The 16,752-nt window shown below is 44.3% G+C and overlaps 1 protein-coding gene across 2 annotated transcripts in view; it reads left to right on the top strand.

Moving 5' to 3' along the window:
* ninaC (STKc_myosinIII_N_like and MYSc_Myo21 domain-containing protein ninaC) overlaps window positions 1–16,752 on the top strand; it is a 172,409-nt gene that overhangs the window by 106,565 nt on the left and 49,092 nt on the right. For both annotated transcript variants that reach the window (XM_065434723.2, XM_065434722.2), the window contains exons 8-9: window positions 716–792; window positions 3,064–3,209. In XM_065434723.2, the coding sequence (XP_065290795.2) occupies window positions 716–792; window positions 3,064–3,209 (223 nt within the window). The remainder of the gene's footprint in view (window positions 1–715; window positions 793–3,063; window positions 3,210–16,752) is intronic.

Raw genomic sequence — 16,752 nt, forward strand, 5'->3', positions numbered from 1 at the left:
TGCAATTAAATGTAAGCATGTAGGTTCGCTTCGTGCACCTACTGCAAGAGTGAGTTGCGTGTTGAAGAGTGAGTGCAAGTGTTATCCTGATCTGTAATAGTCATGAGGTTCGTTAGTTCGTTACTTCAGAGCCCGGAGCGCCCGTTCTCAGATAGTCCTTGTACCGAAACATGCCTAACAAGATTACACCCGTCCGTTGCAGGCGCGCGCGCTGTGGCCGGACAATCGGGATGTTGAACAAGGCCTTCCTATGGTAGACCGTAGCTGTCTCTAGCAGCGGGTCTTCCAGTCAGCACAGTGCGGAGGCTTTAAAAATTAGTTTTCCGATTTCCGCTTGTAACGCTAGACGTTTGATCCCTAGAATAGCGGAAAGCAATGCATGATTAAACAAAACCTATCATTTCTAAACACCAATATGGCGTCTGTGATGGAACCTTCGTGAAATGTCCTTGAAGTAATTGTCGCTCGTTGCAGTTTTTTGTATTGTGATTCACGACCACCATGTGCATGGGCAGAGCTCTTGGCATTTTGCTCTCCAAATACTCTTCCTGGCATTCAGCTATCACACGTCGCCGCAAAACTGGCACTGTTTAATCATATTCAGTTCACACATTTCCCAGACAGCAAAATGGACTAGCAGTTAACTTGAAATTAGACCGCGTCAGTTATACACCATGGAAGTGTCCTGAACTGTGAACACGTTTTCTGGTCGCAGGTGTGTCATCTCACCTGGACGAGACGATGGGCAGGCGCAACACCTCCGTTGGGACACCCTATTGGATGGCGCCTGAGGTGGGTGGCCCGAGAGAAAGCTTGCTCTTTTACCACACACAAGATAGCCTAACGCATGGAGGCGTGATCAAGTTGATTATTTTTCGTATCACGAGATGAAGTTATGGTGTTTAAACGCCCTAAAGGAATTTACGAGCTATTATATATCCAGCAATGTGGAACTCCGGAAAAATGTTGTCTACCATTTACTGTGCAAACGAGTGCTCTTTCATTCCGCCTCTATCAGAGCATGGTCAGCGCGGCACAAAAAGCCATAGCCACTGAGCCACCTTAGTGGCCATTTTCAATTCAGATATGCATTGTCGTCGAACAATGATGTCAGACAGCACGCAGCCCTAAATATTGTCATAGTGTTGCAACATCAGCGCAAATTTTGGTACATCGCAAAAAAAAGAAAACAAAAAGACAAAGTCACAAGAAGAGCGGAAGGCACGAGCGCTGACTGCCAATTTAAGGTATGTTAAAAAATGCAAGGTACACTACATAAGCGCACAGAACAGTTAAAAACCAGAAATATGTTTTTAACTTTCTTGTATCATTATTTTACCACTTTTTTCGACAGCAAACCTTTCATTTGGTGCCGGTGCACCTCGTTCTTTCTCCCGGTTCTGTCATCGTTTGTTAACGCTATTTGCCATCATATATTCATACCAGGTCACCGATTTCATCATTTCTTTAAAGCGGTTCATCATATCTGCGATAAGGGTCGGAAGTCATCTAACATGTCGCAAGTCAGCGGGATGGCCGACTCGATAGACACGGCCTTCGTGAAGTTCTTAGGCTTCAAGCGGTCGTCGAGTTTTCACAGTATGCTCTGCTAAAGTTGTGTGTTCTTCCCATGGGAAGGACATATCCAATACTTCCAATGTCCTCGTCATGCCGGCCATGTGTCTCCCCACAAAGGACAGCAAATGCCGTGTGTTGAGCCAGAGGTCGGTACAGCAGCTCGCGATGCTGTAAGCGTGCAGCTTACGCTTTGACAGTGCGGCAAGGCATGGGGCATTTTACAGTAGTGAATGCCTAATTTTGAGAGCGTCGGCTGCTGTGAAAGCGAGAGGCATTGGTATCGAAACCCAGCACCTCCGCCTTGGTTTTAAGGAGGCGGAAGGAAAAGAAACAATGTAGTAGATCCAACGAGTTGGAATCTATATAGAGCGAAGCTTTGTGTGAGTGCACAAAGAGTCGAAACACAAGTTTGTGTTTATTGAATATCCGCGCAAAGTTACGCGGAAGGCTTTATTCAGACATTGTAGAGAGGCTAATGCAATGCCGCCGTCACTGCCGCGAATGCGCGGTGGCGAGCGCCGTCTGGAGGTGGTGCAAGGAACCCAGCGGCGTGCGCGGCGCACGTCCCCCGCTGTGATTGGTTGATCTATTCCGTTAGAGAACAGCCAGGCCGCAGCACCCACGGTAACGAAACCCGGTGAGGTTCGCAAGGAAACGTCTCGCTTTTAACATATATAACAAGACTAGTTAGAAGATATGTACAGGTACACCCGTCCACCATCTACGAGTATTTTGCCTAATGGCAAAACAAATGGTGGACAGCTCGCGCAGGCTGAACGCCGTTTTCTTCGTCCCGGCGATCTGTTGCTGTCCTGTCGCTCCTCCCCGTAACAATACCTTTTGTAAAGTTCACGTTTAGGCGAAAAAGAAAAGTTTCTTCGCTGAATCTCGCTGGCAAGCAGTATCTTGCTTTGCAGAGAAGCTCGCTAGCAGAACTCTGTTGATGTCGTTTGTCAGTTGTCATAATTCTGCGGCTACAACGCACGGAAGGACAATTATTGTTTTAGTTACCGTGCAAGTTCTGAAACGGTTCATTTTATCAAAACTATCAGAGGAACATCACCACCTTAAAATGAACACCAAGCATAAAAGTAGGCTCCTCGGCAAAGCAGGAACTGTTTTCACCTGCGACGTTAGTGCTTTCAGGAGAAGCTTGATTTTGGTTTCTTATTATTTATTTTGTTTTCCGGTTTTAGACGTGCATATATTGAACGGTTCAATTTTTTGTTCGACTGCACTCGTGCAAGTGATGTGTGAACATTCAAATAACGTGGAAACATTGTGCAGCATTATGATTGCCCCATGTGAAAACTTGTCTTTCAGCTGCAGTATAGCAACAGAAAACTTCCGTTTGAAGTGACGACCGCTCACAGTGAGACAGAGGATTTTTATTTAGCATTATGAAAGGCAACTGTACGCGAGACAAAGACTACATGAGACGAAGAAAGTGAGCAAACTGGAATGTGGTCCATTCTCCCGGCGCAGGTGGTGGCATGCGAGCGGCAGCTAGACTACTCATATGACATCCGCTGCGACGTCTGGTCATTGGGCATCACCGCCATCGAGCTGGCCGAGGGAGAGCCGCCGCTCGCCGACATCCACCCTATGAGGGCGCTCTTTCAGATACCGAGGTAAGTTATACTCCTTAGTGGACATAGGAATATCCTAATTTGTATGCATAACAGTCGCGGCGCCAATTTCTGTATGATGTGCCACCAATATCAATTACCATTGTAAAATGCAGGGTGTCCCAGCTACCTTTGGCCAAGGTTTAAGATATATTTGGGGCACTGCAGGAGGTCGCGACTAAAGGAATCTTTTTGACCACTAAATTGAGCAAACCACACAATTTGTGCAATATCTGTATTTGCATAATTAGTCAAAATGAATTAATCAACTCTGCAAGTCGTTTAATCTAGAGAAAAACTTCCCATTAGGAAATTGTAGAGCGTTCTACAGTGAACGTTCTAGGATGTATGACTTTATTTAAATATTTGCTTCATGTTAAGTGACACATGCGTATGTACGTTGCTTAAGAGGAAGCTTTAGCTTGGGTGCTCCTATCTAAATACATGTAAACGGAGAATTCGTTTTTCTCGACAACCACTGTACCAAATTTGACGAGGTTTGTTGAAAAACTTAAAATCTGGCAAATGTTCGTTTCGAATCCTTGATTTAGGTCGTCACTTTTTGTTAATAATTGGCAAAAAGCACAAATTTTCAGAAAATGAAACTCTCACGTTTACAACTCTGTAACTCAGCAATGAAAACTGATTTCACAATTATGTGAATTGCATCTAATAGTACATCTAAAGCAGACAAAATTGATATGTCACACATGAATCTCAATAGTTTAGTAATATGGAAATACAGCTCTTTCAGAATACTTGTACACAACGAAACGAATTCACATAAGATATGAATTGACATATCGCGTTTGTCCGCTTTTAATGATGTAATGGATGCCGTTTACAGAACCGCGATATCTGTTCTTGATGCAGAACTACTAATTTGTAAAATTGGTGCTTTTTATTTTTCTCGAACATTCGAATTTTGGAAAATTCCTTTAACAAAATTGAAGCCCTAAATATAAATTCCGCTTCCAACATGCAGTCACTAGAATTCATCTTTTTCTCTCAAACGCAACAAATTTCAATAAAATAGGTCCAGGGGTTATCTCAGATAAGTGTTTCAGCGTTTTACATGTATTTGAATAGGCCGCGTCAGCGTTGGGCCCGAGTTAAAGCTTCCTCTTAAGAAGGTTTTTTTTTTTTCGACAAGCACCACAACGCGCCACCTTGTCTTACGACAGTCGAAGGCCACGGTCCTGCGAAGGCAGCTGCGTTTTTAGAGCGCAGCTCTTAGAAGGCCGTTCGTGGGTTGAGCGTCGGCGGCCGTGCTCGGTGTAACCGCGCGAATGCGCTCGTGCCACTGCTCGCCCGTTCGTCGTCGTCGTCTTCCACCACAGCTGGCTCCGATGCCGCTCATCATACCGGCGTCCTCATACTGACCCACCCTCTGCGAAGCTCAGTTGGTACAGTGCGGACCTTGGAAAGCCGATCTGAAAGCTGAGGCGCCGATCCCAATGCCAACACGGATGTTTCTTCAACTGCTAAGCGTTTCTTCTGATGAACCCGCATAGATTCCCTTTGTACCTCTGCGTTACTTAAAGTGCATGACCTGTACCTTTCCCGAAGTGCTCAGAAATGCTTTTATGAGACAACAGCTGAACCAACTGGAATGAAATTTGCTGCACTTGAAAGAAAGCGTACAACTCTGGCTACTCTAGGAAGTACAATTTTAATTTTAGACAGGGTACTTTTTTAATTACCGATAATATGCAAGTTAAAAGTAAGGCAGAAGAACGAAGCTGACAAGCACACAACTGTGCACCAAAAACCGATATTGCTGTTATATAGACCGTTTTATTGAGGCCACCGCCATTATGAGATATTGGAATGCATCATGTAACCGCACAAAAACAAAAACAAGGGACGAAGAAGGAACACACAGGACAGGCGCGGAACTTCAACTAAGATTTACTCCGGGAAATCTCACATTTATACAAGTATCGTAATCACACTTGCTAATCATCAGACAGCCATCACGTTACGTTGGCATGCGGGCGTGAGTGCCGCAAATTTGCTTGTAAATATTCGAACTCTTTATCGCTCAATGATACTGAAGAGCTGCTTACGCAGCTGCCAGATTGCATTTTTATACAGTACGCTTCAAAGATTTCTCGGGTCAGTTGTGATGCAAACATCTTCAAGACTTTAATGTCGCGGAACCTGGGCGTCTGTCCTCGCCTGTCCAGTGTGTTCCTTCTTCGTCCCTTGTTTTTGTGCGGTTGCATGATGAATTCCAATAACGACCACCAACTAGCCCGCTTATCCCTGTTAATTATGAGATAACAGCACCGTCTATCGTCCGGCGCCATGCTGGTAAATGGGTTTGCGCTTAGAGGGTGCAATGCGAACGTGCTGTTGACAAGTGGAAAGATTCCGCATTTTCCCAAGAGGTGTCAACAAGTTTCGAGGATTGGGAAACCTCGTCGCGTGCCGTTACTAAGCTTTTAATTTAGAAATAGCCTCATTATCGAACGGCGACGGGCCTAGAGGCGTTGCCACAGCTCTGCCCACGATCGAAATAGGAGGCTAGTCAAGACTGAACATTGTCGATACGTAACACAGTTGCAACGTGTTATTATTGTATGAGTAGCCTTGAACTCTATGAAAGGGACTGACAACCGATTTTCAGGGACCCAGTTTCTTATGGCGCAACGCAAAGTGCACCCTCGGTGGTGCTTACATCTGCAGCCGTTGCTTCCAAAAGCGCGTGGATATTTAGTAAGCAGAATTTTTTTACCTGTTTTTATCTGAGCAGCCTTTATAAAAGTAAGAGTCCCTCCTCCGGCAACGAAGAAAAGTGAGAGCGATGTCGATAGCCCACCTCGCATATTCTGAAAGCTGCCCATCGTTCTGCTTTCACAGGAGAGAGCGTGACTTGGGTTAACCACCTATATTTTGACCTTTTCAACCACTTTACAATATAAAAAGCTGGCGCAATGAGTTCGCGTTGTTGTAAAGCCATTTCTTATATTTGTACCGCGTTTTCCCTCCAAGTACACGCCTACGTCATGGCTGGCTGGCCCCTGTCAGCGTTGTTCTGTCGATAGACGAGCCAAGCCGACTCTTTTCAAGCCTTTTCTGTTTATGCTGGCAACATAAAGCGGACTCTTCTTGTCTGCAACGGCAGCGGCGGAGTCCATGAAGTCGCCGCAGCTGAAGAAGCACTTCACGTTCTCTTTCGAAAGTTATTTTTGCAGCTGAATACAGCGCAGTGGTAGCCCGTTGACGTTGAGTCATCTGACATCGCAACAAGCGCACACAAATCACGTTAGAATTGCACTAGTTCGCAATGAAACCTCTGTTGTTCAAAGGTGCAGATGGGAGAAAACGAAATCCACACATACTGGTGCCAGGAGGAGAGCGGCGCGACGCGCTGGTTCGAGGCTACATTCCTCCTCGCCGATAAAACGGCCTATAAACTGCATCCTTAGAGCTTCTCAAGCGGACAAATTAGATGTATGCAATTACACCGTACGTGAACTTATTACAATGTTTAGGAGGGTTTTGGAAAAATCCTACGCACAAATTAGCCGTATAATATTGAGCCGCGTAACATACACCAAATTTCTTCCGTTTTAGATCTACTATTAGCTGTACTTAACAGAATTAAAATATCGCTTTTCATTGCTGAGACAGAGTTGTAAATCTGATACTACAGTTTTTGATAGTTTGTTATCGTGAGACTTTCTTTAAATGTTATAGGAATAAATAAAATATCTGGAGCCAAATTCACGACACTTTTCATTGTAATTGTTCTTTTCTTTTTTCCTTGACCGGCCGCCTTTGCTAATAATATGTCCAGCATCGGAACTGACTGAAATATTCTCTTACGAACAATTCTAGCTTGAAGCCATTTTGTGAATACGAGCCCTGCTTCCTAGAATCACTACATTTTACTTTACTTTTAAATGCAATAAACCTCATCAAACTCGATGCAGTGGTCGCCGAGAAAAACGATTTCTCCTTCGCGTATTATACCTTCATCCTTAGTGTTCCCGTGCTGAAGGTGTACGATGCCAGTTCAAACCGTTTCACCAACTAGCAAGCTTCCAAGAGCCCTAGACTGTCTCCATCGAGTTGTGAACGATACGGCGACCAAGCACCTCACTGGCTCTGACCAATGACAGTCAGGATTGCAAACCCAACAGACTGAGCACACAGCGGGGCCGAGGAATGACTTGAAGACTTGAACGATGCACGCGCCACGTGCAACACTGCGATGAAGTTTATCGGAGCACCGCCAGTTTCGCGTTCGTTCTCCGAACGACGCCTGCTCCTCCTTTGAAGAGTCTTGTTGCACGCTTCTAAAGCTTCTGTGTACTGCAGAGAAGCCATCGCTAATACAGAGCCAACGGAGACTGGTCACGGTAGCGCTGTCTCGTTGCCACCGATCGGCACACCTTTCACTACATACTGCCGAAGCAGATGACTCCACAACGACTTGCCTGCCTTTTGTTTAAGGGCAATGCTAAATTCTCGGCGCAATTTTAAGTAAGTGTTCTCCAATAGTGTGCGTTGAAGTTGCTTTTTCTCTCTACGCTCTACAGAGAAGCCTGCTTCTGTGGGTTTGCCTCTATTTTAGTCAGTAAGCACTTGAAGCAACAGCGAGTGCGGGTAATCGAAAGAGTAAATCACAACGATAGATGCTATCCTAATTTAATGACCAAACGAGAAAGCAAAACATACTGCTTGAAATCAAGCTTATCCACACACACCCCTTTGCTGCCGATAAATCTATTCAGCAATCAGTAAAAGGCACGTCAACATGCCCTTAAAGCAACTGAATTACCCTAGTGATTTAATAAGGTTTTAAAATTCGTCGCTGCTCTGTTTGCAGTAAGACACGCAATAAAGGAAGGCTCCGCCTCAAAACTCTGTGCAGTGCAGCGAAGCTTGCGGCGTACCTCAGACAAACGCAAAAGAGAACCAGGGACAGAATCAACAAATGTTTTCATTCGTAATTGTCCCCGACTCGGTAGCAGGCTGGTCTCTAGCTTTGCACTGCTGAGCTCGAGGTCGTAGGTTCGATCCCGACCGCAGTGGCTGCATTTCGATGCGGCGAAATACCGGCTCGTGCACTTAGATTTAGGAGTACATTAAAAAACTGGCGGCCAAAATTAATTCGGAGTCGCCCACTACGGCGTGCCTCATAATCAGATCGTGGCTCTGGAACGTAAAACGCCATAACGTAATTTATAGCAAGTGCTCTTTGCCACAAGCTCACTGCCTTGGCTAATATTATGTCCTGCATCAGGATTGGTTGGACTTTGCTTTGACGAACAGTTCTAGCACAAGAGCTTTTTGTGTATACGGGCCTAGAATTAAGAAAGTCTCGCCCAGCGTCGGCTGCCAATGTCCCTCCGAGGACACAGGCTGTATGGAGAGGTACCGGGAATATTAGCAATGCACAGGTGGGCGAACCCCCGTCCCTTCTATGAAACACGCAGCCAGCCCTCGTTGCCGATTACCTGAAACAAGCCGTACCTTTCGCTGCGCTGCAAGTAGTTGGTGAGAGGCAGTGCAACCACAAGTAGGCAAGCGTTTTGGTTTCTCCATCGCACTGAATTGCACTCTCCGTGGCCGAGAATTAAACTTGCAACCTCGGGGTCATCAACAAAATGTCACCGCCACAGAGCAACTGCGGCGGGTATTCGCTGAAACAATTAAACGCTTTGCAACGCAGCACGCTGATGATGATAGTGAAGACTGACGGATGATGAGGTTTGCAGCGTTCAGTAACGAGGTACTGGTGTGGAGCCGGCACAAATGCGGTAGTGTACAGGTCAGGCATATCCAAACCAACTTAGGTGTTGCCAGGTTGACACTGGTTAATTGAACCCAGGACAGCTCGGCGAAAGGTGTCGAAATAGAAGTGCTGTAACATGTCCGAGCGCAAATATTCAGCTATCGCCTGTCCGTTGGAGGACAGGATAAAGCCATCGCTCGACTGTTGTGTTGTGTTGTGTTTCACAACATGACTCACAAAATATAATACAAAACAGTTATCGCACTTGTTTTCAGGACAACAAACATATATCCGACGAAGATTCGCACTCGACACTATTAAGCAGCACAATGAAGCAATGCTAGCCAGCAGCACACCAAGGAATGAAATTATCATAAATATAACGCATATTGGCTGAGAAGCAGTTTGAACACGTCCCTTCTTTGCATCGGCGCATTAAATACATTAAATAATATGCTAAGATTACTACGTCAAGTACTATATCAATCAATTACGTAACTCCAGGCCACCACAAAATAGAATATCACTCCGTTACACACGTGCCACCGCAGCTCTACCGACATCAGTAAGGACAGCTGTGACAGTAGGGGGGGGGGGGTAGGGAGGACGTTCATAACTAAGTAGAAAGTATCATTTTTTGCTACGCTGAGTTTGATATCTCGCAATTCTAATTTGGGAAACAGGCAGTACCCGTAGCGTTTCTCAGTAGAGTGCAGCAGAATAACTATTAATGAACCGCTATACTACCCAATTTCTTACTCAGCCAACATTTTGTTGCTGTTAGTTTTCTATTTTGCATGAACATGGCTAGAAATAAAGCTTTCTCTGTGTTTGGTATATGGGTTAATTGGCGTTCGTCAGGGATGGCACGATCTCTATCAAAATGCACCGGTCTGTTGCTCGTGAAAAGACGGTTCGGAGGTTTAAAAGAGTTGGTGTTTGAATAAGAAAGGTCACTTTTAAACATAATGGAGGAAAGCAAAAGAGGTCGAAATGCACGCCTTGTATTGAGATGAGGCACTGCGAAAAACAATATGTAATCTCAGAACTTGAAAAATGGAGCTCTCGGGAAAAAAGAAAGCGAAAAACAACTGGCGAATGAGAAGGAAACTAGGAAGATCAGCGTGACTACCAAGTTGACATATTCAAGTTCCCTGAGTTTTCCAGGTTTTCCCTGAGCGATACAGAACTCTATTTTATGTCAAGACAGGCTGACACCACGTCACCCGATGCCGTCACTCTCAAGTAAGCATATCAAAAAATAAAGAAAACTTAATCCAGTTTGAATAGTAAGAAGTAGTGTTTATTTTATTCAAAATAGAAAACTGAAGGTGGGGTTAGTAAAATGCACAGCAAATAAAATATCTTCCAAAAAGAAAAATGATAAAGCCAATTGTAAATAGAGTCGTACATTTTCAAATACGAATAAAAAGAGATGCATACAGAAGCAAATATTGTTGAAAATGAGCTATTTCTATCAAGTGACAGCAAGATCATTGGTATTAAGCCTGAACTTTGTCACAAGTGAGATTTTCTCACCAGTTGGAAAGTCAACCTCAACTGTCCTCACATACGCACAGCCCACGCACAATTTCTCCGTTTTGTGTTTCACTGATTTCAAGAGTTTATTTTGGTTTGGAAGAGGGTGACCAGCATCTTTGCGTCAGCCAACACTTTACTTCTTGAGCTCAATCTCCTTAATTAAATTATCGGGTTTTACGTATCAAAACCACTTTCTGATTATGAGGCACGCCGTAGCGGAGGACTCCGGAAATTTCGACTACCTTGGTTTCTTTAACGTGCACTTAAATCTAAGTACACGGGTGTTTTCGCATTTCGCCCCCATCGAAATGCGACCGCCGTGACCGGGATTCAATCCCGCGACCTCGTACCCAGCATCCCAACACCATAGCCACTGAGCAACCACGGTGGGTTCAAGCTCCTTCAAAGAAGAGGCAGCACAGTTCCTTTCCCGATCATTCCTCAATGCGACGGTTCTCTGTTCTTGTCCTCGTTCCGCCGCGCGTTCGCTCCACGGACCATTTGATGCATCCTCTTGGTCAGTTGTACAGTCAACGTCCGATTTTTCGTACTCCCTAGGGGCCACGAAAACGTCCGAAAAATCAAATCGGGCAGTCTAAAAAAATCAATGCATGTCTTTTACTTGATTGATTTATTCTTTATTGGTTTATCACATATACATATGATAGGAGGCGAAGGGAAAAGCCATTCAAGGATGGCTTGAGGGAGTCCTTCGCCCCCATACTGGCAAAGACAACAGCAGAGGCACACACGTTTTGTTCACATGGTCGTACACATTTACAAAACCGTCATCTTAAACACATTAGTTACTGTCCTACGTAGGGCATCATGCGATAACATACTTAACTTCACCTCAGCATCGAATGACAGCACATTTCATAACAACGTACGGTTAGTAATAGTGACATTGAAACAATATAATTAAACACCAATCGTAAACAGCTCTAGAGTTCAATGTTAGGCTAGAAAGAATGTGTACAAGTCAGATAATTTTGCTTCGCGAATATCGATCTGTTTTTTTTTTCTTAAACTCATTTAGTAGACGTGGAAGTTTGTTTTGGAGCATTTGCCGACCATAGCCAGTGCGACAATATGGAACATTTCATATTTCTGTTGTTCTAGTGGCGTATGATGCTTCCTTCAAATGGAGATTTACTAAACCCATGAAGAGAGAATTATGACAGTCATAGTTAAGGTGATATTCACGCAACAATTTATACTCATATGTGTCTTGTACTCTAATTATTTTTATTTTTTTAAAGAGCTCCACAGTAGAATGCCGGAGTGACACATTCTCAATTATTCTCAAAACTCTTATTTGCATTACTGATAGCCGCGAGAAATTCTATTGTGTAGTAGTCCCCCAGACCAAATGACAGTAGTTTAGATAGGAAGCGAAGAGGGCGTTATAGATTAACAATTTTATTGACTTCGGAATTAAGTAGTGGTTTCGGTTCGAAATTCCCGTTATTGCACTTAACTTTTGTAATATCGCATTGATATGCTCATCCCACTGCAGTGATTCTGAAAAATGCACAGCAAGTACTTTAATAGACCTAACTAGCTCTATCTCTGAACAGCAGTAAACTAGGTTACGTACTACTGAAACCTTCCTGAAATGAAACATCACTTAAGGCTCAAATCCTCACAAACACCTCCGAAAAAGCTCTGAAGGCCTGCCTACTTATTACCCATATTTACCCATTTACCCATATTACCCATACCATACTTATTACCCATATTGGTGCTCGTACTCTGACAGGAGACAGCGGGTGCACGCGTGTATAATTATAGAATACGTACTGTGTCCAGTGACAACTCTCCCTTCCGACGCTTGTGAAGCTTCACCGCAATACTTCACGTACGCTTCACCGCGTAACATTTCGGTGTTGAGGCGAAGCTACCTTTCGGGAACCGGCACTCTGCAATGCGCTACACTTCCTAAGCTTCGGAGCCAATCGCGAGGATTACAGAGGCGGAGTCGGTGCCATTACTGACAGCGGCGAACTCTTTCAATGAAAAACACGGCGCCGAACGGCAAGAACCTTAAAGGGTCCCTCACCAGTTCTGGTTTGAACGGACAAGCGCAGATCATACAAAGCGCGATAACGAATCGTGTCTGCAAAGTATTACATCGCTGCGCGCCGCGGAAAGATCTGAAATTTCAAACAGAACGCCGTTCTTCCTTCTCTTCGCTGCCGCCGCGCTCCAAGCGGGACGGTGATGTAGTCGTGCCACCGCGCCTACGTAGTCGTGCCCGCAGTGTGACGCCGCTCGTAGTGACACGTGACTTCGAGAATTACCCAAGACATCTGTTATCCGTGCAATCTGTTGCTTGAATTGACGAATTGAAGTTTATAGAAATAATAAAACGCAAACGGAATGTCTGCGTGTTTTATTTCTTTTACTTCGCACCGAAGCAAGAGAGATGTACTTCCGCTTCGCCTGCTTGTTCCCACGGTCGTGCAGTCACGTGCGCAAGTACCGAAACTATGCCATTTTCTACCGTGTTCCAGTGCGTGTCCATGCTGTGCGATCCGCTTGTTCTTCCTCAGTATTCGTGTAGCACTGAATTATACCGCTAGTCATGTTTCCTTGTGCACAGCGCGCAAAATCGTGCGCTGCGCGAACGAGACATATCGCGCGCGACGCCGTCGGCGGAAGTGCGTGGCGCCGAAAAAAAAAAAAGGCGAGGAGCCAACAAAAATGAAGGTGGGGCCTGTGACGTATACGTCACGCGATCCTCGAGGTCCGGCATGGGAGAAGGCTGGGAAGGAATTTCGCTTGCGTAGCATAGACGGGGCGAGTGGAGAGAACGTCTTGCTTGGCAGTGGAGCCCGCCTGCTGAAATCATGGGTTCGCGGCACTGAAATATTTCTATCTCGGCTATTAATATGAGCGGATTTGAAAAATTTTTGCGGTAGAACACTCCCTAGAGGACACGTAACAACTTCCAGCATATAACCAAAATTTACTATGGGGCCTGGTGAGGAGTCCTTTAATAACGAACGTCGAACCAGCTAAGTCTAGCGTTGCCGCGGTATCTGGATGCGTATCTGCGTGCGAGAGCGCTGGTTCGAGGCGGCGGGATAATCAAAACGGCGGTGTTGGCTTTGATTAATGCCGTTTCGAACCTGCGGTCGCGGCAATAAGTTCGGAAAATCGGACCGCGAAGGGTTCTTGCGTCTTAAATTACAGATTTATTTATTTATTTATTTATTTATTTATTTATTTATACATACTGCAGCGCAATTTGCGCTATAGCAGGAGTGGGTTAAGAAAATGTACAGAAAATGCATGGGAATATACAGCGGTAAACACAAGTGAACACTATTAAAGAGCACAGATGAAAAGGAAAATACACAAAAATACAAGTGAACACTTTTACAAAAGAGCACTGGTGAAAGAATACACAAGTTATACAAATGTTATACAAATGCTGCCAGGCATACCCATGCCTGATTATGCCCATACCCATGCTCATGATTATGCATCTGGGATGGCGGTTGCAAAAATTTGGGATGAACATGAGCGAATGGATCCAGGTAATGAATTCCAGTCTTCGATTGAGCGGGGAAAGAAGCTGAATTTGAACATGTTAGTACGTGCGTAGTAGGGTATTAAGTTTAGGTCATGATGTCTTCTTGTTGATGATCCCGGCGTGAAGTTAATGTAATTATCATTTGAGAGCCTAACTGAAGAATTGACAATGGAGTGCAAGAATTTTAATGAGTCGACACGGCGACGAGAAGAGAGCGTGTTTAGGTTCAAGGAAGAAAGTGCTAAAGAGGGCGAAAAGTCTCGATCGTAACGATGACATATAAATCGCACAGCTTTTTTCTGTATAGCCTCTAGTTTATTAATTTCTAACTGCTTATGCGGGCTCCAAACTACAGATGCATAATCAAGAACAGGGCGGATTAGAGATTTATACATTAGTACCTTTGTGTCTTTAGGAGATCTGGTTAGCGTTCGTCTTAAGTAATCTAATTTTTTTAGTGCTTTACTGCATATGTAGTCAATGTGTTTGGACCATGACATGTTATGCGTAAAAATGACACCAAGATACTTATACTCAGAAACCTTATCTACTGTACGGCCATTGGACGAGTAACTGAAAAGGGAGGGGGAAGATTTGTTGCAGAAAGACATCAGAACGGTTTTATTGAAATTAATGTTCATTTGCCAAGTGTTACACCAATCGCAAAACCTAGAAAACGACTCTTGAAGGCGATAATGATCATTAGAAGATTTAATCACTTCATATAAAACGCAGTCATCAGCATAGAGACGGATGTTAGAAGAGCAGTGAAGTGGCAAATCGTTTATGTATAATAAAAAAAGAAGTGGCCCAAGGACGGAGCCTTGGGGCACACCTGATGTCACATCAACAGTAGCGGAGTCAGTCGAACTGTAAGAGACGAACTGGGAGCGAAATGAGAGAAAGCTTAAAATCCAGTTAACCAAATGAGGGTTATTCAGTACAGCATTAAGTTTAGCAATAAGTTTAGAATGTAAAACGGTGTCAAATGCTTTCGAGAAATCTATAAAAATTGCATCGACCTGGTTGCCTACGTCAAGGTTAAATGAAATGTCATGCGTGAACTCAACTAGCTGCGTTAGCGTACTAAAACCGCGCCTAAACCCATGTTTCTTGTTAGACAATAAATTATTTGATTCCAGAAAGAGCGTGATGTGCTTATGAATGATGTGTTCCAACATTTTGCATGACTGTGACGTCAGTGAAATTGGTCTGTAATTCGACAAGCACTGCTTATCTCCAGATTTATAAAGAGGGAGCACTTTGGCTAACTTCCATGAAGAAGGTACAGTAGAGGATGATAAGGACTTTCTGAATATGATGGACAGATATTTTGATGACCACAACGAATAACGAACAAGGAACGCATTGTGTATCCCGTCCGGACCGGTGCATTTCTTAACATCCAGGTTTAATATAAGGTTGAGCACGCCTTCGCAGTTTATCTCAACGTCACTGATTGCTTCAGAAGAAACTATAGTGGTAAGTGTCGGGATAAAGTTGTTATCGCAAACAAACACGGATTGGAAATACTTGTTGAATGCATCGGATATCACCGCCGGGTCGTTGGTGACGTCATTATCTATTCTGAAAGAAGTGGATGAAGAATCGCGAGGTAAAATAGAAGACCAAAATTTTCGTGGGTTAGTTCTTAACAAATTGTGCAGGCGAACGCGAAAAAACAAATCCTTTGCATTTCGCAACATAAGATTCAGTTCTTGCTTTGCCTTAACATATCTATCCAATGCCATGGGATCAGTGCCTCTTCTGGAACGCCTTAACCTTCGAACGCGACGGGACAAATGCAAGATATCGCGAGTCATCCAAGGAATGTTAGAATTTCTTTTCTTAGTCTTAATGAGCACAAAGCGTTCGACACATGATTTGACAAGACGCTCAAAGTAATTAGCAAGGCAGTTGACGTCCTGGTTGTCTGCAAGTGCACTAAACGTATCGAAATGATGAGATAAGGCATCAGTAATGGAGTTGTCATCCGCACGACTGAAATCAGGGAAACTAGTAAACGTGTAGGGGGATTTAGAAATTGGACAGGAGAGTGACACTAAGACGCCTTTATGGTCTGAAATACCATCAATTACGTCGCAAGAAAAGTCACGTTCGGCTAGGTTAGCGCTTAAAAAAACTAAGTCAAGGACGGAATTTAATCTCGTTGCACTAGGAACAACCTGGGTGAGACCAAAGGACAAGGAGATGTTGATTAGTTCTTTACAAATAGCTGTGTCGCGACCGACTGCAGACAATGACGGCCAATGGGTGCCAGGGGCGTTGAAGTCGCCCATACAGATAAAACTCGACGACGCAATGTTGATCTCGCTCATGAAGTTTGAAACAGCATGAAGAACATCAAGAGTAGAGCCGGGGGGACGATATGTAACAGTAATCACAATACACCGATTATGAAGGTAAATTTTACACCACACGGATTCTGTTTCTGGAGGAGAAGGCAAGACTGAGAATCGTATATCCGACCGGATAAGCAGTGCCACGCCACCACCAGTACCGCTAACTCTGTCTAAGCGCACGGCAACAAAACCGGGTGGAGTGAACTCAGACTCATAGATACCATTGTGCAGCCAAGTCTCTGTGATGCCGATAACATGGGGGGAATGAATAGATATAAGGGACAATAAATCAGGAAATTTTTTAACAATACTACGAGCGTTTATATTCAAGACAACAAGGTTCTCAAAACG

This window comes from Dermacentor albipictus, chromosome 1 (assembly GCF_038994185.2).
Source record: "Dermacentor albipictus isolate Rhodes 1998 colony chromosome 1, USDA_Dalb.pri_finalv2, whole genome shotgun sequence".
NCBI classification, from domain to species: Eukaryota; Metazoa; Arthropoda; class Arachnida; order Ixodida; family Ixodidae; genus Dermacentor; species Dermacentor albipictus.